Here is a 24,623-nt window from a genome sequence, read left to right as displayed (position 1 = left end):
ATTTAATTCAATTACCAAATAATCACTTAAGTTTGTTCTGTAACTTTGACCTAAGCTGAGTTAGTTATCATAGAAGATGTATTACAATTATTTATATCGTTTCATTGAAATTTAATTATTTAAAGTTTGTTAAAATATGCCAATATTAACACATCAAATAACTTTGATATCTAAAATTAAAAATTTTTAGACATTTATTAATATCAGCTTATTTTCATAAAACTAGATAACTTAACTTACAGCTTAACTTACAGCATTTAAAATACAAGAAGAGCTGTCACACTTTAACCTACATTTGTCAAATTTACCTCTAAAATCTAATACATAACATAAAAAACTCATTATCTCCAAGTAAGAGATGTAGTACTTTCAAATCCTCCCTTTTTTAAATTTAATGTCTGTTTCGTCCCCCCGTTTTTAAGTGTTTTTTGTGTGTTTTCCGTGTGTCTTAAAGTGTCCTCAGTTTTAATTTTAACTTTATATATTGGACTTTACAACCATATACCACATATTGCAACAGAACATTTTCAAAGAAATTTGATAATTACAAGTTGATATAATTGCACACCCACACAATTTGTACATCTATTATCGTTTATTGTCTCACAACTGTCACCTTCAAAAACAAAAATCTCAATAAATAACACACATTTCATAAATATATCTCTAGAATAAATATAAATAACTTTTAAATAACTTAATGGTATAGAACATTACTTTCATCAAACAAACAATTACATTACACCTATCTCTACTTCATTGGATAAAATCTGTCTCCTCAAGAACTTCCCCGTTTACTGTCAAACAATTACAGTAGCAGACTTGAGTTCTCTAATCAACAATACAAGATAGTTTGAACCATGTTCTTTCAACCATCAATTAATAGAGTACCGGCATGTAAGTAATGTTTTATTTATTTGTTCATGTATTAATTCATTACAGTTTAACAGACTATTTTACCAATTTGTGGTTCTTACCTTGTCTGCTTAAACATTTTATTCATTTTGAATAACCACAGACATGTAATATTGGCATAAGTACTGTAATTTATATTATTTATATCATCTATCTTTGTTTATCTTTATTAGACAATACCCTGATATGGGTTTATTATTTCAGCATATATTTAACTTTGTATCGTGACCTGAAGATGCTTCGCATATTGTAGAAAGCGAAACCGGTCGTCTGGACAGTTAAATTAAATTGATTGTGAGTAAGTCTAATTTATTATTTCTTTTACCTTTTGAAATGGACTCACACAAGCAACACATTCATGATTTCCTGACTAAGTTTACCTAGAATTTCGTTCAAATTGACTTCAAAGAACCTTTGAGACATGAAAGTTGGTACCGTGATCTGAGAATATTTTTCTACAAATACTTCGTCGTGCTACAAAGCGATGAAGTGAGGCTATAAAGCATTCAGTGGTAAGATCACTTACCAGTTCTAAGTGTACGGCTTTTGTACTAAAACAGACGAAAAGGCAAATATAATATCCACTAGGAAACTAAGTTCCTGTAGCTAGCTGTATAGCATGTATTACAAAAAATTTTATTTCAAATCCTTTATAAAAGGTATATAATAAAATACCCAAACGGGCTGTATCACAATTACATTACAGAACGTTTTCGGAAAGTTAATTTCCATCATCAGTGTAACGAAGTATACACGCTATGAGCCACTAAAATATATGGGTAAAAACCCGTTAAATGTTGTTAATTTATAGTTATGTTACATGATATATTATTACAAATTAGGATGTTCAAGTTACCTTTGGAATTGGTAACATGGCGACGTCTGGCTCTACATAGGTTACATAGTTTAAAAGGATTCGCAATTACTTTGAATTTTGTATCCACCACGTGTTACACAATGAGACACAATCACTTTTTTCTGGTAAACTATTCGACGAGAAGGACCAATGATGTTTTTGTTGCCACCTAAGGCCTATTAATTTAGATAATATGTAACTATAAGACTTTACTTTGTGTTTTGTTGAATATATATATTACAATTTTCATGATGTACAAGTATATTGCATGAATGGCGAATTGTTAATAATTCGTCGCTCTCATCGGAAAATGTCTGTTTCGCTGTTATCGGTTGATTGCTTCGTGAATTGATTCGGTGTTGCCATGTCTTTAATAAAACTAAGTGTCCGATATTTGTGTGGTCGGCGGACAAAAGCAGACAAGTCAATTTTTGAGAAAATTGTGTTATTTATTAAAATACCTTAAAAAAAATTATCTACCGCTGGAATAAAACAGACAAGTCAAATGTTATACCTGTGGTTCCATATCAGATGGTGATCTTTTCCATACTCACAATTTTATCCATTTTAGAGATGAACTTAACCAATCAAGTCCTTTTATCTGGTTTAGATCGGCGTATACCTAACCAAAAGTTTGACTTAACTGATTAGGTACAGTTATCAGTGAAATTGCTGGCTAGCGAAAAGACTGAGGGAGTCATGAAACAGGATATTATGTGAATGATTCATTTAATTTGTAATTTGGGTAAAAGAAATTGCTTCACATCGAGAACAATGGATCTGAACAAGGTTAAATGCAGGTCAAGAACTTTGGTTTATTCTCTTTTTATAAACGGAAAAAGGGAGCCTATCTGTCGCTGTTGACTTCTTAACGTTTTCGATGAAAGCAAAAACTTTATTTTTCCTGTCGCCAGTAAGAAACAATCTACGATCGCAGGTACTAATATAGAAGATAAAAGAGGAAAAACTATACCAAAAACGAAAATTAGTGAAGAAAAACGAATAGAAATAAAAAATCATATACTTTCATTTCCACTGTACGAAAGTCACTATTTACGAAAGCACATTTCGAAAAGTACTTAACATGTCACCTAACTTTACAAAAAATGTACGAATTGTTCAAACAGTCCACAACTGCTCCCAAATCTATCAAGATTTATTCACAGGAATTTAAAAAGCTCAACCTTGGATTTAAAAAGCCAAAACTTGATACATGTTTTACCTGCGACAAATTTATTATGCAATTAAAAATTTGTACAGGCGACCAGAAGGTCTCTTCTCTCTTCAGACCACAAATCTCACCAAATGGAAGCTGATAAAACATATGATGAAAAAAGGAAAGATACAGAAACTGCCAAAACTGTTCCACATTTAAGGACATACACTTTCGACCTACAACAGTGTTTACCAACTCCAGATTTAAAGTCATGGGTTGCATTTTATAAGAGACAGTTGTGGACGTTTAATTTGACGGTTCATGATAACAGTACAGGAAAAGCTGTTTGTTACATGTGGTATGAATCTGTTGCAGGCAGAGGAGCAAATCAGATAGCATCTTGTCTGTACAAACACCTGCAAACGATCGTACCACCTGGAACATGTAATTTATTATTCAGACACATGTGGGGGACAAAACCGTAATTCTCATGTATCAGCCATGTTTACGTGGGTTCTGCATAGATCCTCATCTAATATTAAGCTAATAGATCATAAGTTCATGGTACCAGGCCACAGTCACTTGGAAGTAGATACTGATCATAGTATAATTAAGAAAAAAAGAAGAAAACTGAAATTCAAATATTTCACCCTCATGATTGGATGCAACTTGTACGTTCAAGCAGCTCTAAATTCACTGTTATGGAAATGTCACAAACAGACTTCTTTGATTTCTCATCTTTACTTAAAGGTTGCATGGTACTAAGGAATAAAGACACTGATGGTTGTCAGTTCCGATGGCTGGACAAAAGATGGCTTCGATATACGAAAGACTTGGCAATCGTTCAATTCAAAGACAGCCTTAATAGAGAAGACCCATTTAAGATTATTGATTTCAACAGAAGAGGGGGCCAACTACCGTCGGAAGTTGCAATTATAACAAATCAACCAGTCCCTATTTCTAGAGAGAAAAAAGCAGACATTATCTCGCTACTACCTTTAATTCCTACCTTATTTCACAGTTTTTATCGAGGCTTGCATACTAATGCTACAACTCAAAATACGCACCCCGATATTGTAAGTAGTGATGATGAAGAAATAAATTAAATTCAAACTTGATGCTTTTGTTCCTTTAATTTTGTATTTTTAATGTTTATTTCGTAACAGGTAATATTTATGTTCTTTTTTTATTTTAAAATTAGCACTTTATTTGTATATATTACTTTATTTGTAATTTGTACATGATCAACCTTATAAGATAAGTCAATAAAGAGAGACGTGCCTAACTGGACAAGTCAATCAAAATCCAAAATATTTAACATTTTTCTTGTTTTTAATTTGTACTGTAATACATGTATGTTATATACATCATTTTAACCAATAAAAGCTACATTTATTTATGCGTTTAATTTTAAAACAGTTTTTCTCGCTTCCTGAAAAAACTCAAATTTTGACTTGTCTGCTTTTGTCCGCCAACCACACATTTAACAACCAGTTATAACGCATTATTGTATCTATACTCGGTAACTTTCTATTTTAAAATAACCTACGGCATTTTTTTATATTCTTTTTATATTTATTTACATACTCGTTTCATGGATTGTTGGTTTTTACATTTTTTTCTATCATTAAAATGTGTCTTTATTTTTTTGGTATTAACAATTTTTTTAATATAAGGTTATATCTTATTGTTAAATTTTATTTACCCATAAGCTTCCTCTGGCTTTTGTATTTCTGTGAATGGCTGACGTAAAACCCTGAGATTATTTTTCAATTGGAGGTAACCCATAAAAAAAGTTTTGATTCGTTAATAATTGCAATTAAATATAAGTATAAAGTTTATTTAAGTATGTGGTTTTCCGGGTTTGACCCGGCGTTGGATAATTTTTGGTTTTGATAAAAACAGTTATTTTGACGACATTTCGGCAACGTTACACTTGACATTGTCAAGCAGGAAGTAACGCTTCTTGCTGCTGCTTGAAGTAAACAGTTTACTAACTTGACTATTGCAGAGCAAAAGTTTGTGTAGTTATACATATCTCGGTGTTACCAGTATAGAGTGTAAGAAATTCTATGTAAATAGTGTACTTAAAATAACTGAAATTTGGGACTATATCACTGTTGCTCCGAGGTATAGTTTATTTCACGAAAAATGGTTGAGTGCTTAATGATTGCAATAAAACCCGACCGCAAGTACCCCAGCTTAGTCAACATTAGTTGAGCAGGTAAATATGTAGGTAAAATTGAAGCTACTGTGGAGTGTCGTTATCTTGTTTGTATAATAAATTTCTGGTAATATAAGAACGATTAAGAAATCGTATGAAAAACGATTAGAATACATTTTATTTCATAAAGTGTTAAACATTTTAACAGTGAGTTTCACTATCAATGGTTGATCTTTTAATGACCACAATAAATTTGTTGATCGTTAAGTATTTCCTGGAATAATTATACAGGGTCCCTCTATTCTATATAATTTGTAAAAGTATATAAAACCGATGAGAAATTTTTAAATATACATTTTGTTTCATTTAGTTGAAAGTGTTACAAGTGTTACCAGTTATATACCTATTTATACCTATAAAACAGCATTATGTGGCGTTCGTGGAAAAACATTGATGGTGCTTCTCCCAGTGTTCCAGCAAAGGAAAGCATTTATCTGCTGACGCTAGAGAAATCGTAAAAAGAATATATAGTTCTTTACTTAAAAGAGAACTTACTGCTAATACTGCTGCCAGTGAAATATCTGATTTAACGAAAATACCTCTAACCACAGTGAAAAGGATTACATCAAATCCCATTAAGTCAAGAAGGAAGCGTAAGGATACCGGTTCTACCAAATGTATTAACGAAAGTGATAAGGACTTAATAAGACGAAAAATTTTCACAATGTACGAAGAGCAACGGATACCTACATTAGATGCTTTAAAACAACGGCTTACTAATGATGATACACAAATAAACTGTAGACAAAAGGCAAGTGCTTATGGAGCCCCATCGTTTACAAAAGTGGCGTACTGAATATATAACTTCCATAAGAAAGTACCATACAGAAGATCGACCAATAATTTATCTGGACGAAACATGGTTTGACACTCACGAAACACCATCCAAAGGATGGTCCGATTCTTCCAACGGATGTCAAATAAAAGCTCCATCAAACAAAGAAAAAAGAATAACAATTTTACATGCAGGATCAGAAAATGGTTGGGTCCCAAATGCCTTATGGCTTTGTGCAAAGAACATTAAAGACTCCTGCGTGGACTACCATGAGGATACAACGGCAGAGCTTTTTGAGCAATGGTTTAAGAATTGTGTTAAACAGGGAACAATTCAGTACGCCATGTAATGAACGTAAAAATTCATATGTTACTTTGAATTACACAACTAAACCAATTGTTATTAATCTTGAAGAGGATAGCGACAGCGAAACAGAATTAGGTATTTTGGAATTCATAAATATATTTTGGCTATTTTGGGTATTTTTTTTTGTAAATATTAACTTTTCTATATTTTTTTTTTCAATTCATCTATTTTTTGTACATTATGTATTCGTTTGTATGTATATGCTGTAAATAGAACTATTATTACTGTACATTTTTACCGATATCGGATTAGGAAGAGCAAAAACTTTTAAACACGCCAGTTTTTTGCTGACAGTCCTAAGCCTGTAAAAAGTATGAACGAAAGTACCTTTCTGAATTTAGATCCATATATCACAATTATTAAATTCTATTTTCTATTATTAAAAATTATTATTAAGAATTAAATAATTCAATAGAATTAAAAAAATTACTTTCTTCATGTTAAAAATTGTTCAATTATCAAGTATGTTCACTTGAACAAGCTGAAAATACCCTTTGAAATAATTTAATAAATTTTTATAATGGTGTATTACACAGCTACCAATGAAATATATTAAATAACAAACTTTCTGAAGTGCGACCCTGTGTACTTCGGTAGTTTATTGAGAGACTCTTGTATACACAATAGGATCAACTCAGGTAACCATTACGCACTCAACCATTTTTCGTGAAACAAACTTTACCAATATACCTTTACGTGGGTAGCCAAACTATAAATTAAAATTACTCTCAAATATTCCACGAAATTTATGTGCCTACCCTATTTTAATACTATTGTGTTAATCATTATACATTGGATGTAGTTTGACTGCCTTAAATAGGGATGTTCACTAATTTTTAAATATTGTTAAATTCAATAGGTTATAGCATATATAAAAACATTGCAAACATAAAATTGTTTAAAAATATATATTTCTTAAGATAAATCAATTCTTAATTTCAATTCTGATGGAGGCTAGAAAAACGGCTCCTCGCAGCGAGGCTACGGTGTGTGACGTCAACAGTTGTATTGACAACTTGTTTTGTATACGTATTTACGAAGTGTGACCAGTTCTTTAAGTATTTAATCACTGATAATGAAGCCAAATAAGTGGTGTTTTGTTCCTGGGTGTCTAAATACATCTAAAAACAATTCTGAGAAGATTTTTATTACAGTTCCAAACAATTTAACACCATATTCACTTAAAATTGTCAAACCACAGGTTTTTATATCTGTACCTCGGATGGATACAACACTATGTCCATTTTTTCAATTTTGATACTTTTACAGATTAAAAATTAACTTTTATAACTTTATTTAAAGGAATAGAGTACTAGGTCCTAAACCATGTACTGATAAAGAAAGTGACCTTTAAAAGAACACCAAGTCCATTTTTACTTAGAGGGATAAAACACCATGTGGACTTAACGTTTTGTCCCTCTACGCATGTGAATTATCGTCGCGCATATCTCTATGATGAGAGGTAGACTGTCAGTGATCTAATAATAATACTTTTGCCATTTATGGTATGTTTACAGTGGTTTGTTACTAATAATAAGAACAGTGAACCATAATTCTCGTAGGAGAAAGATTCTTGAAGTACCTACTAAAAAGTTCTGCGAATTCTTCTACTGCATTTACAGGTAAGCTACCTTTTTGCTTTTTTCGTGAAAATGCCACAACAACCATAAGTCTACATTCAGCAACTAATAAGATAGAGATAAAAAGGGGAGTCAGGCAAGGTGATACCATGTCACCAAAGCTGTTCATTACCGTTCTTGAGTATGCATTTAAAAGACTAACATGGCAACAGAAAGGAATATCCATCGATGGAGAAAGATTAAACCATCTACGTTTTGCGGACGATATCGTGCTTCTGTCAGATAATCTGGGAGAGATCAAAGACATGCTCCAAGAACTGAATTACATACTACAAGAAACTGGGCTGGAGATAAATTTCAAGAAAATCAAAATGATGACCAATATGGTTCCCAGCGAAGAGATACAGATCAATAACAACAAGGTAGAATTAATCGATAAATACACATACTTGGGTCATGAAATCAGAATAACCAGAGACAACCAGACCTGCGAGCTAAATAGACGAATCACGTTGGGATGGGCGGCATATGGAAGGATGAGAGACATTTTTAAAACAAATACTCCAATTCACCTGAAAAGGAAGGCATTTAACCAATGCATCCTACCAGTCTTGACCTACGGAGCAGAGACCCTAACTTTAACGAAAGCTACTGCCGAAAAACTGAGGGTAACACAAAGGCGAATGGAGAGATCAATGCTTGGTCTGACCTTGAAAGATCGCGTGAGAAATGAGGAGATACGCCGACGAACTGGCGTTGACGATATTATACTGCGAATCAATAAACAAAAGTGGAGGTGGGCTGGACATGTTGCTAGAATGGAAGACGGAAGATGGACGAAGAGATTATTGGAGTGGAGACCAAGAGCCGACAAACGAAGTCGAGGCAGACCACCCACCCGATGGACCGACGACCTAAGGAGAATAGAAACAAACTGGATTGCATCAGCTAGAGATAGAGAGAACTGGAGACGTTTGGAGGAGGCCTATATCCAACAATGGATGTGAAAACGGGGCTGGATGATGATGATACCTCTTTGCTCATTATTTTTAAATTATTAAAAAACATAACATCAAAAGGGTAATGTAGTGATTTGATACCAACCTTAGACTAGCAATATTATTAAATCTTTTACAACCAATATTATACGCCTTGTTTAATTTCAGAATCAAATAATACACCAAGCAATGATGTTTTAAATGAAGAGCATATTATTAGAGATGCCTTGAGTTTTGATAGCGAAGATCAGTCTGATATGGACAAAAGTTCTGATAAACTATTCGTAGTGGAAATGAAATAAGATCTGCATTACTAAAATGGGCAGATATCGTCATTCCTGACAGTAACATAGAAGAAATCATACTATGGTCTTACAAATTTTACGGCCAGAATAAAAATGTTAGCATTAATACCTACTTGTTTAAAAAAGTAAAAATTATCATCCAGAAGTCTCTACTAAAGAGTAATACTCACATGGAGGCGGACACTGTCCATGCGCTGATAGAGCGAAAGAGAAAAAACTTAACATTTCTATTTACACGCCCTGGGACTGGCAGCAGTTAGTCAGACAGACCTCAAGGAAATATACCGTACATAATATGGAACTAGAAGATTTTAAAAATCAAAACATCTTACAATCCGCCTTTGATTAATAAAAAAGAGACATTAACAAACAACAAGTTCTTCTGTCAAACTGTGTTTAACTGCACGTTAAACAAAACAGCATTGGAACTCTGTTTTTAAAAAGTAATTTTCATAACGAAAACCAGGAGATTGACCTTGTTAGATTTCGAAGGCGACACCTTACATTGCCAAAAGATTTGCAACTGGTATCACAAAGTCCAATACTTATATCACAACAAACGTATAACGATCTATTGGCATTACTGTCATATGTTCCTACAATAGTGACAATCCAGAAGGAGACTTACTTGAAAATGACTGAGTGGTTTGTACCTAAAATGCAATTTTGGTTAAATATATAGATATATTATTTGTATTTGTAAAGGAAAATTGTATGGTTAAATAAATTTTGTCAGTAAAAGTCAAATAGGATTGTAGTTGTTATTGAATACCCCATACTAATTATTACAGTGTAATAACTTTATTAGATGGATACAACACCATGTCCGTTAAAAGGGTTAAAAAACACAGGAACAAATTTGGTTTTAATTATAACAAATGTATTATGTACATAACAATAAACAGAATGTTCTATTAAAATATTGTTTCGATATCTCAATAAATAGCTGCAGCAAGAATACTTTTTGGTGAAAAAAAGTTTAGAACTGCTCTCCTGTAAAGTTTTAAAAATGAACATAGTGTTGATTCCTTCCGAGGTACAGATTTGCATTTATTTTTTTTTTCTAACTTGCATAATAACTGCCTTTTCTAGTTTTTTCCTCTCTTTGTAGCAAACACCACTTATTTGGCTTCATTATCAGTGATTAAATACTTAAAGAACTGGTAACGAAGAACACTTCGTAAATACGTATACACAACAAGTTGTCGTTACGACTGCTGACGTCACACACCGTAGCCTTGCTGCGAGGAGCCGTTTTTCTAGCCTTCATCAAAATTAAAATTAAGAATTGATTTATCTTAAAAAATATATATTTTTAAACAATTTCATGTTTACTATATTTTTATATATTTTATAATCTATTGAATTTAATTGAATTTAACTATATTTAAAAATTAGTGAACATCCCTATTTTTCATAAAAATACCTTTTGCTTGTATCATGCAAGGAATATTGAGGTCTCTTTCCTTTCGAAGACTGTAAAAAGCTTAATTTCATTTTTCTTGTTTTATCGGTCAACTTATTATGTCCATATTTTTTAACATCGTCAAAATTAAACAGATTTTTTTATAGTTTGAACATGACGATTACTGGCATCGTGTAAACAACCATGCTTTATAGAAAATAATATTTTTTCATAACGAGCCACTCATATTTACCTGAACTCTATAACTATAGAAAAATGTATTAAAATTTTGGCTTCAGGGTTTATTTTCGCCGTCTACCAACAGATAGAACTGTTACAAATGTGAAATAAATGTTAAATAATAATTGTTTTAAGCATTATAGTTCATCTTCTTTGGCTCTACAATCCTGTGTGGGTCTTGGCCTGTTCAAGAATTAGTCTTTCTTTACCCCCTATCTTTCGCCCTGGCATTCCAATTTCTGACCCCTGGATTCTTCAAGTCATCTTTGACTTGAGTTTTAAATCTAGATCTTGGCCTGCCTCTCTTCCTGGTTCCTACTCATCATCATCCAGCCTCAAGAGTCCACTACTGAACATAGGCCTCTTCCTTATGTTTCCAACCCCGTCTGTCTTGCGCCGCTCTTACCCAGTTTTTATTGAGTCTTCTTAAATCGTCAGTCCATCTTGTAGGTGGTTGACCGACGCTTCTCTTGTCTTCCCTTGGCCTCCATTCCAATAACCTCTTTGTCCATTGGCCATCTGTCATTCTGGCTATGTGTCCTGTCCATCTCCATTTTAGTCTGGCTATCTTCTCGATGATGTCAGTCACTGGGGTTCTTCTCCTGATATCTTCGTTGGTTATTCTGTCTCGTAGAGTTATTCCTAACATGAACCGCTCCATTCTTCTCTGCGTGACTCTCAGTTTGGTAGCTGCTGCTTTTGTTAAGGTAAGTGTTTCTGCTCCATAGGTCAAGAGTGGGAGGACGCACTGATCAAATACCTTTCTCTTTAGGCATGTGGGCAGCTCACTTTTAAAAGTTTCTCTCAGTTTTGCTGCCGACCCAAGGCCGATTCTTCTCTTCAGTTCATGAGTCTGGTTATCCCTGCCAATCATCATTTCATGTCCCAGGTATTTAAATCTATCTACGAGTTCTATTTCTTTCCCAACAATACTGATGTTCTGGTTGAGTACCAAATTGGTCATGATTCTTGTATTCGAGATATTTATATTTAAATCTACACTTTCTGTAGCCACAACGAGTTCCTGTACCATCTCTCTTGCCATACCTAGATCTTCAGCTATTATAAGTATATCATCGGCGAAACGTAAGTTGTTTAGATATTCTCCATCTATTTTTATTCCCTTTGTCATCCAATCCAAATTTTTAAAAGCATGTTCTAGCACCCTATTAAAAAATTTAGGTGACATTGGGTCTCCTTGTCTAACCCCCGTTCTATTTTTATGCGATTACTGTTAGTGTGTAATCTGACAGTGGTTGTTGCCTGCAGGTATATTTTGTATAATAATTTAGTATATCTATAATCTGGCCTGCATTCTTTAAACGCCTGTAATATTTTGCTTAGCTCAACTGTGTCAAAGGCTTTGTAAAAATCGATAAATATTAGAACTAGAGGTTTATTGTATTCCGCTGCTTTCTCTATTAGGGTTTTTATACTTTGTAGATGGTCATTTGTTCCGTAACTTTTTCGGAATCCTGCCTGTTCCCTTGGTTGATAAGTCTCTAGGTTCCTACTGGCTCTTGATATATTATCTGTCTTTGGGGGTCTTTGGGGCCAGTGTTTATTCTTCCAAGGTGTCCAAGCCACCTTAGTCTATCATTTTAATAGAACGGACGATGTTGCATTTATTCAACTCAAAATTGTAGCGCCTACGCCATACCCCGCTTTCTTGTACTCCTCCGTATATGTACCTAATTATTCTTTTTTCAAAGCGGCCTAACAGCTCTTTGTCGCTTTTTACCATAGTCCATGTCTCTGACGCGTATGTCAGGACAGGTTTAATAAGAGTTTCATATATTAGTATCTTGGTTTTTCTGCTAATTATGTGTGATTCTTACAAGGTTGCTATTCTCTTAATTTCTACGCTTACAAGGTTGCTGTTATTTAGTTGTGTTCCAAGATATATAAACTCCAAGACGCCTTCGAATGTGTGTGCTTCTGTCACCAGATCTTGTGGTGCTGCTATTTGTGTGCTGTTCGTGACCTTCATGTATTTTGTTTTGGATACGTTGACCTGCAGTCCCATTGTCTTCGCGGCTTTTTCTAATATTTCAAAAGCCTGTATTAGGTCTCTTTTTGTCCGTGTTACTATATTAATGTCATCTGCGTAGGCCAATATCTGTACACTTCTATTGATGATCGTACCTCTAGTTGTTATGTCCGATTTCCCTATGGCAAACAATAGGCACGATAGACTGTCTCCGTGGCGTAATCCAGTATGTGTTTGAAAAGACCTTGACACTCTGTTTTGTACCTTGACTTTGCACTCAACTTTCGAAAGAGTTGCCTTTACCAATGTTATCAGATGCGACGGAATATCTAGTTCTGCCATGGCATTATAAACTGCGCTTCTATCTACACTGTCATAAGCGCTTTGTAAATCTATGAAGAGGTGGTGGATATCGATTCCATATTCATAGGTCTTTTCTAAGGTTTGTATGTGAATAAAAATCTGATCAATTGTTGACTTTTTTTTTCTGAATCCTCATTGGTATTTGCCTATTTTTTCCCCAGTATATACTAGTAAACGATCATAAAGTATATAAGCCAGTACTTTGTGAGCCGTATTTAAGAGGGTAATGCCTCGATAGTTGTCACATAATAGTGGATCCCATTTCTTGTGAATAGGTATTACAATACCTACATTCCAATTGTCTGGGAGTTCTCCTTCTCTCCAAATGGATGCAACAAGTTTTATTATGTATTGTTTTAGCTCGTTTGCTCCATACTTGAACAGCTCAAGGGGTGTACCATCTTCTTCAGGGTATTTGTTGTTTTTTAACCTTTTTGTTGCCTTGGCAACTTCTTCTTCTGTTGGTATATTATTTTTCTCCCTCTCATCGTTTACGTCTCCACTATGCTCATTGATAATTTCGGCTTCCTTACTTTTTATTATGATTATTCTAGGTTTAAATTCTTTTCTGTTGTGGTTCACATTTTTATAAAATGTTCGCGCTACACTTTGTGAATTGAGCCTTTCTAGTTCCTGTAGCTGGTTTTCTAAATGTCTTTTTTTGTTTTAGTATGTTTTTCTCTGCTTGTCTTATGTGTTTGTACTCCTATTGATTTTGTCTTGTCCTTCTGTTTTGGAGTTTCCCATACGCCTGATTTTTTTTTGAGTTGCCTGTGAGCATTTCGCATCATACCATTTTGCCCCCTTCCTTTCCTGTTTCTTTTTCCTAAAACTGTTGTTGCTACTTCTTTCAGGATATTTTCGCACTTATTCCAGTAATTATCTATATTTTCAACAGTACTACTCATTTGGTCTTTAGTTTTTCTTTAGGTTTGTGTTCAAATTTTCTAACTATCAGGGATTCGTAGTCTGTCCACCTCGAATTTATCTTCTTTGCTTCCTTTACCTTTTTTTGCGTTAGAGATTCGTGCCCTTAGTTTATCCTGGACCGGGTAGTAATCGGAGTCAATGTTGGCTCCACGTCTGGTACGTACATTCATAACATTGCTGTGATGTCTTGCGTTCACAGCAACAACAGCATTATAGTTACTAACTCATAAACAGAAAAAAATAATCTTTGTTTTTAGTTCGAAGGAAAGACTAAAAAACAGTTCTACAAAATGCACTTGCAGTCTTCTCCAACTTGGTGAGTGGTGGCACGTAATTTTTTTCATTGCATCACTAATTTTGTCGGTTTTTATTCGCTTCTTAAATCCACCTGGCTCAATAATTTCCTTAGATGTATCAACAACACTAAAATCAGTTGACAGTATGACTATAACCATAAACAAGTTAATTAAAGCCGCGAAACCTTAAGCACGAGGAACCTGATCGTTATTCTCAATTAACTTATATTCTTGTCCTTTATTATCTACCGTACAACGTGTACAACGTATATTCCATGATATTTATTGTACAAACAAAAGTATGCTTGGGTTCGTTCTACAAAAGGCTCAAAGATGGCGCCAATATCGAAATTTTGACTAAAAATGAATCCTGATCATTCTTTCCCGAGACCTTTCATATACAGTGTGGCGCACCGAAAACGAAACAGAGGCATTTACTGGCAGATGATTCCTTTTTTGACAAAACACTCGGACATGTCGATTTTGTTTTCGAGGGGAACACAAAATTGGCATAAAATCACTTTAACATTTGCAGCCCCTTAAGCGGGGGTGGCATCAACCCTAAAATCTTAAATGAAAAGGGGAGTCAAATGATCCATTATTTGAAAGGTCTTTCAACTCCCTTTATAATGATGTAAAATTCATGTATTCAATTCAGTAGTTTTGGAGATTTATTGATTTAAAGTTTAAAGTAGACTTTAATAGGTACATCAAATTAGTTTGTACTTCTTTCAGAAGAAATTTGAGTAAAAGCATTTTCTTGATAAGTAAATGCTTTTATTAACTACGCCCATGGTTTATTAATAATAAAAATAGCAATTGAAGTGTCCTTTGTGACAAAAAAAGTTGTTTCTTGAAGAAAGATAAGTAGAGAATGCCACGTACTTATTTTAAATAGGAAATAGTACATTAGTTTGCGATTCATTTGACCAATCTTTGTTGTTAAAATATCATTTATTGCTTTATACATAAATTAACCATGGTATATTCCACGGCAGAAAGGGTTGAAATTATTGAAACATTTTTCGGAAATAATCAGTGCGGTAATAGAACAGCACAAATTTTTAATGAGCGACATGAGAACAATAATGTGCACCGAAAATATGTTCTAGAACTTGTAGCTAAATTTCGGGAAACTGGATCAGTCACCAATAAAAAACGTAATATTGAAAATCCTATAAGGAACGAAGCAACAGAAGTGGGGGTTTTAGGGCAAGTTATTGTAGATCCTACATTAAGTACCCGCAAATTGCAAACTTCGTGTGGTGTTAGTCGACGTACTATCCAACGGATTCTAAAGGCCCATAATTTTCATCCGTATAAAATTCACCTTGTACAAGAACTTAATGAAGACGATTTTGATAAGCGATTAGAATTTTGTGAAGTTATGAGTGAACGAATTACAAACGATGAACAATTTTTATTTACCATTTGCTTTTCCGACGAATGTTCCTTTTTTTTTAAATGGCGAAGTAAATCGTCATACTTGTCGATATTGGTCGGACTCTAATCCCAGAATTTACCATGAGGTACACACACAGCAGCCACAAAAATTAAATGTTTGGGCTGGCATTTTTGGCGATCATTTGGTTGGTCCTTTTTTCTTACCTGGAAATTTGACTGGTGAAATGTATTTGGAATTACTGCAAAATGCCATAGATCCTGCGCTAACAGATATAATTGAAAATCAGAATGATTATCGATACGTTGAGGATATGTTGATGTTCCAACAGGATGGTGCCCCACCAGATTACGCATTAAGAGTTCGGCATTATTTAGATCAGACCTTTCCAGGTCAATGGATTGGTAGAAGAGGTGCCGTTGAATGGCCCCCAAGATCGCCAGATTTATCACCTTTAAATTTCTTTTTGTGGGGTTACTTAAAAAGCAAAATCTATGCTACTCAGCCAACATCCTTAGAAGATTTACGACAAAGAATTGTGAATGAGTGCCATCAAATTACTCCTCAAATATTGCAAAATGTCCTGCAACGTTTTCAGCAAAATCTTTATTATTGCATGTAAAGTAATGGTGGTCATTTTCAACACTTACTAGGCTGACAGGTCAGTTCATTCTTAATTTTTTAACAACTTTGCTGCTATGTATTGATCTCCTCTTACGATGATGTATTTAAACTTTAAATCAATAAATCTCCAAAACTACTGAATTGAAGTACATAAATTTTACATCATTGTAAAGGGAGTTGAAAGACCTTTTAAATGATGGATCATTCGACCCCCCTTTCCATTTAAGATTTTAGGGATGGTGCCACCCCCGCTTAGGGGGCTGCAAATGTTAATGTGATTTTATGCCAATTTTGTTTCCCCCTCGATAATAAAATCGACGGCTCCAAGCGTTTTTTTTTTAAAGGAATCATCTGCCAGTAAATGCATCTGTTTCGTTTTCGGTGCGCCACCCTGTATTAATCGAGATACATGTATTACAATTATATATTACAATAATAGAAGTCTTACAATTTAACTGCGCAACGCTTACTGCAATAAAATAAATCATTATAGGAATAGCCATGAACAATAATAATAAAAACATTATCGGTAAATAAAACCACAAAAGAATTTTTAGAACATTTCATTCGTCTGATTTAATGATTACTTCGATTAAATAAACATATATTTTGGGTGCTGTTGATTTTAACGAATGTCATATAATAATTTTCTTATATTTTTGTAGGTTTTCTTGCCACAGATGATTGTGTATTACCTGGAAATTTAGGTCTAAGAGATCAAAATTTTGCACTAAAATGGGTATCAGAAAATATTCATCTATTTGGTGGAGATTCCTCCAAAGTTACTATTGGGGGTGAGAGTGCTGGTTCAAGTTCGGTCGGTAGCCACATTTTAAGCAAAATGAGCAAAGGTAAGGATTAAGTAATACGAGTGCATTTTAAAAGTTTTTTAGTAATTACAATACTGGAGTCGTCAGAGATTTGATCTCCAAAAACGAAATAAAGCAGCTGAATTTTTTGAGTATGTCAATTTTGGAACTTCAAAAACATACAGAAAAGTTTGTCATTTCCACCCTGGACGCTGTAAAAAATGGTTTAAACAAAAAATGTAGATGTAATAGTTTTAAACAAAAACGTTTATTAGAACTTTTCTGTGGAATAATTCGTTCTTTCAGAAATAACGCTCGAAGCGACTGGCGATTTTGAATGTCAATTACGCGCGGCAAATCAATGTTGTAATTACTTGACAGTAACAATTTTACATCTTTTGATAAGTGTATCCAATTGACAAGTGTACCTGAATCAAAATCCTTTTTAAAGGTAAGCATGCAGCTCTCGTATGCATTTTTTGCACTTTGTCCATAAGTAAATCAGTTTCTATAAACCTATTAAATAAATGAACCATTTCACTTGTTTTTTATTGTTACACATTGCATTTGGTTTGCTAAGAACAATACATATGACGTTCGCCCACCCTCTAACAAGTTTTTGAATCACCAGTAATAAGTAATTAAAGGTTCTGGTGAAGTGGTAAGAGATGGTAGAATAAATTTCTAGAATAACTTTTTTTGATGCCCAGCAGATGTCAAATGCTATATTGTGAAACTTGAATGCCTAACAATACTGGCATATTGTATATATTGCACCCACAGCAATTTTAAAATACGCAGAATAATTAATTTCTGGGGCATATTCAAATGCAAGACAAACAAATGACATGCGTGTAAATGCGTGGTTGATCAGCTGTATTTCACGTTCTTGTGTTCTAGATGTAGCTATATACTCCTCACGTGCAGCTCTCGTTCTTAATATAGTCTGTTGTACGCGTTGATCAAGATGTGCATAAAATTCTTGTGTATGGCTCTCTTCTGACCTTATCATCATTACGTAGCGCTATAACCTTGGGTGGGTCTTGGCTAACTGTACAACGTTTTTCCAATTTGTTCGGTCTTCCATCAACCTTGGGTCAAATGGAATGTTCATTTTCCGCAGATCTGCTTGGATGTTATCTCTCCATCGCATTCTGGGACGTCCGAGTGGTCTTTTGCCTATGGGAATCTCTTCCCATACCAGTTTTACCAGTCTATCGTTATGCAGTCTGTGCACGTGACCTGCCCATCTTAGTCGCTGTGATTTAATTTCTTGGACAATATTGGCGTCATTGTAGAGTGCTTTTAATTCAATATTGGTTCTGATCTTATACTGGTTTGTGGTGATGTCATGGCGAGGTCCGAAAATTTTTCGAAGTATTTTTCGTTCAAAGCGTGTGAGCTTTTCTTCGTTTGCTTTGGTCATGGTCCACGTTTCGCATCCGTATGTTATTACAGGTCTGACGATGGATTTATAGATTTTGAGCTTTGAACTTCTTGTAAGATTTTTTTATTTTATGAGCTTATCCAGTGCGAATAGACAGCGGTTTGCAGATTGGTAAGCTGCTGACATTATGCTTCGACTTTTATTTATTTGAATAGCTTGTTCGCACGATCTATTAGCACTACCAATTTGTTTACATCCTGCGGCTTGGCTACATGCATTTTTGAGATTTGATTTTCTTCCGCGCATTTTAAAAAAAATTGATATGCCTTAACACAATTTAAAAAATTATTAATTAAAATTAAGATAAGAACCAGAGATTCAAAAAAGAATAGTAAAGGTTAAAAAGAAAAGGAAACAAACCCTACTTTTTATTCGCCTTTATGTTCCGCTCCAGAAACACACACTGGAGATCGAAAATAAGGGTCTACAAAACGATTATCAGGCCAATAGTATGTTATGGATGGTAGACATGGGTGATGACAGAAGACACAAAACTAAAGCTGGAAGTCTTCGAATGAAAAGTAATAAAAAAAATGTTTGGACCTATTATTGAAAACGAAGTTTAAAGATCTAGGTACAACCATGAACTCTACCAACTCTTATCTCTACCAACCTATATTTTTCGCAATTTTCCAAAAACAATTAATTACTGTGAAGTAGTAAAATTTTCGATTAAGAATATTTGAATCAACAATTTGTAGAATGAATTAGCAATCAATCAACCGTATTGTTTTAAGAACAAAATATGATCGAAATGTCAGATGTTGGTAGTTCAGATTTCTTTCCTAGGTGGCGTAATTACCCTATCGCACAAACACTCACGTACAAAACACGCACGTACTCTTGCAGAAATGTCGGATTTGTCTAAATTGATGAAAACATCAATTTACACAAAAAAGACATTGAGTTTATTAACGGAACCAGACCAGAACGGTTTATACTGGAACCAGAAAGCAATAGTACAGGTGAACGATATAGAAACAAATAATATATCGATTGCGAGAGGGGTTAGGCAAGGATGCGTTATACTCAGTGGTCATATTCAGAAAAGCCTTATGGGAAAGAAAATTTGGAAAAGAATTGGTGGAGAAATCATAAACACCATGAGATTTGCAGATGACACGGTAATTATGGCTGAGGGTATAGAAGAACTACAAACTTTACTAGATGCAATAAGTAGTGAATGCATTCAAATGGGACTTGACATCAACACAGATAAGATCAAATTTATGATAGTATCAAGGAGTCCAATAAATAATAAACAACTAACTCTTGGTGGACAGCAAATAGAGAGAGTGACAAAATATAAATATCTGGGAGCTTACATCAACACAGAATTAGATCCAGACCAAGAGATCCGGGTACGAATAGAAATGGCAAGGGCAACGTTCTTAAAATTCAAGCAATTGTTCTGTGACAAAAATCTGAATACTGCGCTGAGACTGAGGTTTGTTGAATGTTACGTCTGGTCGAAACTATTGTACGGGGTAGACACATGGACACTAAAAGCACAAATAGTTAAGAAGATTGAAGCCTTTGAACTTTGGATATACCGGAGAATGTTGAGAATTCCATGGACTGCCAGGGTCACCAATGAGGAAGTGCTGAGAAGGATGGGTCGAGACAAAAAATTGTTGAGAACAATAAAAGTACTCAAGACTGCATACCTTGGACACATACTGAGAAATAATAAATATAGTCTTCTGTAGGTCATCATGCAGGGTAGAGTCGATGGCAAAAAGGGAATAGGTAGAAAGAGGAAGTCATGGCTGCGAAATATTCGAGACTGGACAAACATGACTGTAGACGAATTATTTCACGTTGCAAAAGACAGAGAAGCTTTTAAAAATGTGGTCGCCAACCTCCGTTAATGGGGACGGCATAGGAAGAAGAAGACAAACAGTGGGACAGTCGTCCCAGCCTTTAATGTAGACAGATAATCTTTGATGGAGCTTCATCTAGTGTACAAGCTTTTGGATTAAACCTGCTTCGACTTTCTCTAAATGAATGGTAGGACCTGCTGATATATTGGGTATTTTTTGTTGTAGTAATAAGTTATTTGACTAAAAAGACCACAGGGAAAGGGTTTTAAAAATATCTGTCCTTTAAATTTATTTATTTATCTTAACATTAGCGAGTATTACATATATTTTCAGCGGAAATAGTTTTTAACACAAATTCATCTGCATTCCAGTTCCGTAAATATACTGTTTCATTGGAAGTGAGTGGACTGCCAAATTTTCTTCAAATTTTTGTTTATGTTGGTCCTGGATCATTTATATTTGTTCTTATCAGACTCCTTAGATGTTCAAAACAGAATTAGAATCAGAACACTGAGTAGATTCTTAAGAACAATCAGAATCTTCACTTTATCACTTTCTTTGTTTTCTCCTGTTTTCAGGATATCCTATAAATAGCTTTAGAAATTTAGATTTTTCAATTAAGCTGACAAATATTGTTGGGAAAAATAAATCGCAGTGAAGTTTTTCTATGAGAAACATAATAATTATTTATTATATTGAATTTAATTATAAGGAAAATAATTACAACGTAATTATTTTTTGTTTTAATAGATTTTCAATATAATTGTATTAAAAACATAATTAAACCACAATTATCTGTGTTACCTTAATTATTTGTTAATAATAATTGTCAGTACGCGCAATGTACCAAAAACAGAAATAAAATTAGATATTGCTTCCGCAGATTTTGTCGGATGAGTGACGGATCACAATCGAGGCGTATTTAGATTTATATCTCTATCAGATAAAGGAAAGTTGGGAATTTAAACGCGGTCGTAAGTTTTTTAATTCAGCACCTAGGTATCTGCATCTAAATCTGCTATCTGCAGGTTTCACCGGTAAATAGAAAATATTCAATGCGGAAGTCTTTACTTAATTCACATTCCTAGTAGACATCATATAGGGCTCCTTTTCAAAGGATTTCAGTTTAAATTAAATAGCGGTATTTTATTTTCTCTTCTGTAACCATTGAACGACACATCAGAAACTATGAGTGCCAATGGGTATCAATCTAACTACCTCCGAAAATTGGGAGCTAATGTAGAACAATAAAACTCACAACTGTCTTTGGAAGCCAATTGGTAGGTCTCGTCTAACTCAGTGTCTCAGATGTAAGAACGTCTTATCTTAAGTAAATCTGAACAATTAGTTTGGCTGGGGCCAATAAACCAAGGATACAACGATAAAAATTCGAAAGTTACAATATTTTGGTCATGTAATGAGACATCCAGAGAGGTATAACCTTCTACACCTCATAATACAGGGTAATATCGCCGGAAGGAGAGGTCCAGGCCGACGAAGAACATCTTGGCTCCGAAATCTCCGATAATGGTATCAACAGACCACGGCTAATTTATTTAGAGCCGCCGTAAAGAAAGTTATTATTGCCAATAATATCGCCAACGTTCGATAATCCGACAGGGTACTGAAAGAAGAAGAATAAACCAAGGTATTAACTAATCATATTTATTCTACATAAAAAAGTATAAAATAAACATATTAAAAATCAAAGCAAATCTTGTCTACAAACTTTACAATCTAAAATATGGCATCATTGGATAACTTTGTTCAGCATATCTTCTGTAGTTGTCATCCCATGTGTGTGGTGCACCACAAGGCTTTTATAAAGTTCCACCCAACAAGGGGGAACAGGAAAATTAATTAGGCCAAAAAAAACTAAAAAAAATTAACCATGTGTTAGCCACTGCATGTGTTAAAATATTTCCTTGTCATATAATATAAGTTTTCTATTTATTATTGAAAATAAATACAATATTAAATGTAAAACAGCAAATTGGCAAGGATATATTGGCTGTAATTATTATCAAACAAATTAGTTAAGTTATAATGAAGATACTAACTGGATATTGGACGTAAGGAAGTGAGGAGGATGCAAAAGATGAACCAAAAACGACAGAGTTTAAATCTTATGAGAAAAGTGAAGAATGGAGAGAGGTAAATAGTGTAAATTTAAAAGATTTAGTATATTCCGGAACGGGAGTAGTTAATAATTTATTAGATTGTGATATCAGATTAATAGAAGGTGAGTTTAATTCTTTTATGGGCCAATCTAAGACAGGATATGAATCAATACATGGAGGACTAGGATTTGGAACTAGAAATGAAGCTAGAGATTACATACTTGAATTAGCAATAGCGTTGGATATGGCCATTGTAAACACATTTTTTCAAAAGAGAGAATTTTAACCTGTTCCATACAAAACTGGACAAAATTAATCCCAAATAGAATATTTTATGGTAAGAAAAGAAAATATACATGAACGTAAGGACTGCAAAGTAATAGTTGACGAGACAGTAAGCCAACAACAGAAGTTGCTTGTACTGGACATCAAAGTAAAAAGCAAAGCCAAACCAAAATATGGTAGAGGACCACAAAAAATCAAGTGGTAGAGGTTAAAAGATGAGAAAGACGGTCTATTTAGGGCAAAAATGGTAGAAAAAATGTGTTGGAACATGAAAGGAAGTCCTAATACAAGTTACAGAAAGATGGCCAGTATCATTAGAGATACTGCTATTGAAATACTTGGAAAACGTAAGGAAAAAAGTTTAGGAATAAGGAGACCTGGTGGTGGTCTAACGAAGTTCAAGAAAAAATAAAAGAGAACAGAATATTACATAAACAGTAGCAACAAAATAGGTCTAACACAGATCTTCTAAACTATACAGTCGTAAAAAAGGAAAATTCTATAAAACAGTTATAGGACCACCTATGATTTACAAAACTGAACGTTAAAAAGAAAAAGGAACAACGAATGCATGTGGCGGAAATAAAAATGCTTAGATGGATGAGTGAAGTGACAAAAAGGGTAAAATTAGAAATTAGAAATTTTCATTCACAAACTGAAAAACTATTTATGTGCTCCTCAATCTGTTTCACAATATTTTCCTGCTTTTTGTTTGGTTGATTATGGTGTTTACCACGGGAATCCTTTTCAAGCACCGTACCAGAAGCTTTTGTTTGTGCAATTTTTAATACTCTTGATTTATGAACTGCATGTTAGTTACAAAATGCTGAGCGACACACTTTTAGAGATTTTATACCCGCTTTAACACAATAGCGATAAGAATACTTCTTCGTTTCATGTACGCTGGTTCTTCTACTTTTAAATACTTTTCTTACAGCTATGAGCGACCCTAAATAACTATCTTGAATGTATTAATCTGCCATTGCATAAAATACTGTAAATATTGCATCTTTCTCCATTTCCGTCAGTTTTTCAAAGCACCGGCTACGACACTCACACGTGGACTCTTGATTCTTTGCTGCAATAGTTTTACCACTACTAGTTGTGTATTCTTCTATGTGTATTTTCTTCTAAGCGCCTTTCTGCAGTTTCATCTACAATAAAACATATAAATGTGGTACATAGATATAAAACTAAACTAAATAAATTATCTGCATCAGTTGTGCTGCTTGAGTTATCATATCATTTGATTTGTTTGCTTTGGAATACATCCCCGCTTTAAATCTAAACCACTAGCTTTGTTCATCTTATCTACAATTACATTTTTATATGAGCATTATTTTATTTATACTTTATTTATACTACTTATATTTGTTTTTTATTTATACTATACTATTTTATTTACTTATAAAATTACCTGCTTTGTTATCGTTGTTTAAATTATATTTTTTGCTTCTTTTGTTGCCACTTTCTTCTTCCACTACATAATATGGGTCAGCATCACTATTATCGGAATTATGGCATGGATCACTTTCACCAGAAAACTCTGTAAAACTACCCATTTTCGAGGAAAATGTGAGGTTAGAACTTCCTATTGTGAATCACATGGCCGATTAATGCTCTCAATACCATCGATCCTAAAGCCTATGCTATTAACATTTTTGGTGCAATAACTATTCACGTTATTCTACATTGAGTTTCTTGCACAATACGT

General features: G+C 33.9%; 1 protein-coding gene across 1 annotated transcript in view; it reads left to right on the top strand.

The window, feature by feature from the left end:
* Positions 1 to 24,623, top strand: part of LOC140447910 (carboxylic ester hydrolase-like) — a 148,304-nt gene that overhangs the window by 40,267 nt on the left and 83,414 nt on the right. Inside the window, exon 5 of the mRNA XM_072540833.1 lies at positions 17,091 to 17,276. Within this exon, the coding sequence (XP_072396934.1) occupies positions 17,091 to 17,276 (186 nt within the window). The remainder of the gene's footprint in view (positions 1 to 17,090; positions 17,277 to 24,623) is intronic.

This window comes from Diabrotica undecimpunctata, chromosome 8 (genome assembly GCF_040954645.1).
Source record: "Diabrotica undecimpunctata isolate CICGRU chromosome 8, icDiaUnde3, whole genome shotgun sequence".
Taxonomy (NCBI): domain Eukaryota; kingdom Metazoa; phylum Arthropoda; class Insecta; order Coleoptera; family Chrysomelidae; genus Diabrotica; species Diabrotica undecimpunctata.
The sequence above is the reverse complement of the archived record's forward strand: the minus strand, read 5'-3'. Positions and strand labels throughout refer to the sequence as shown.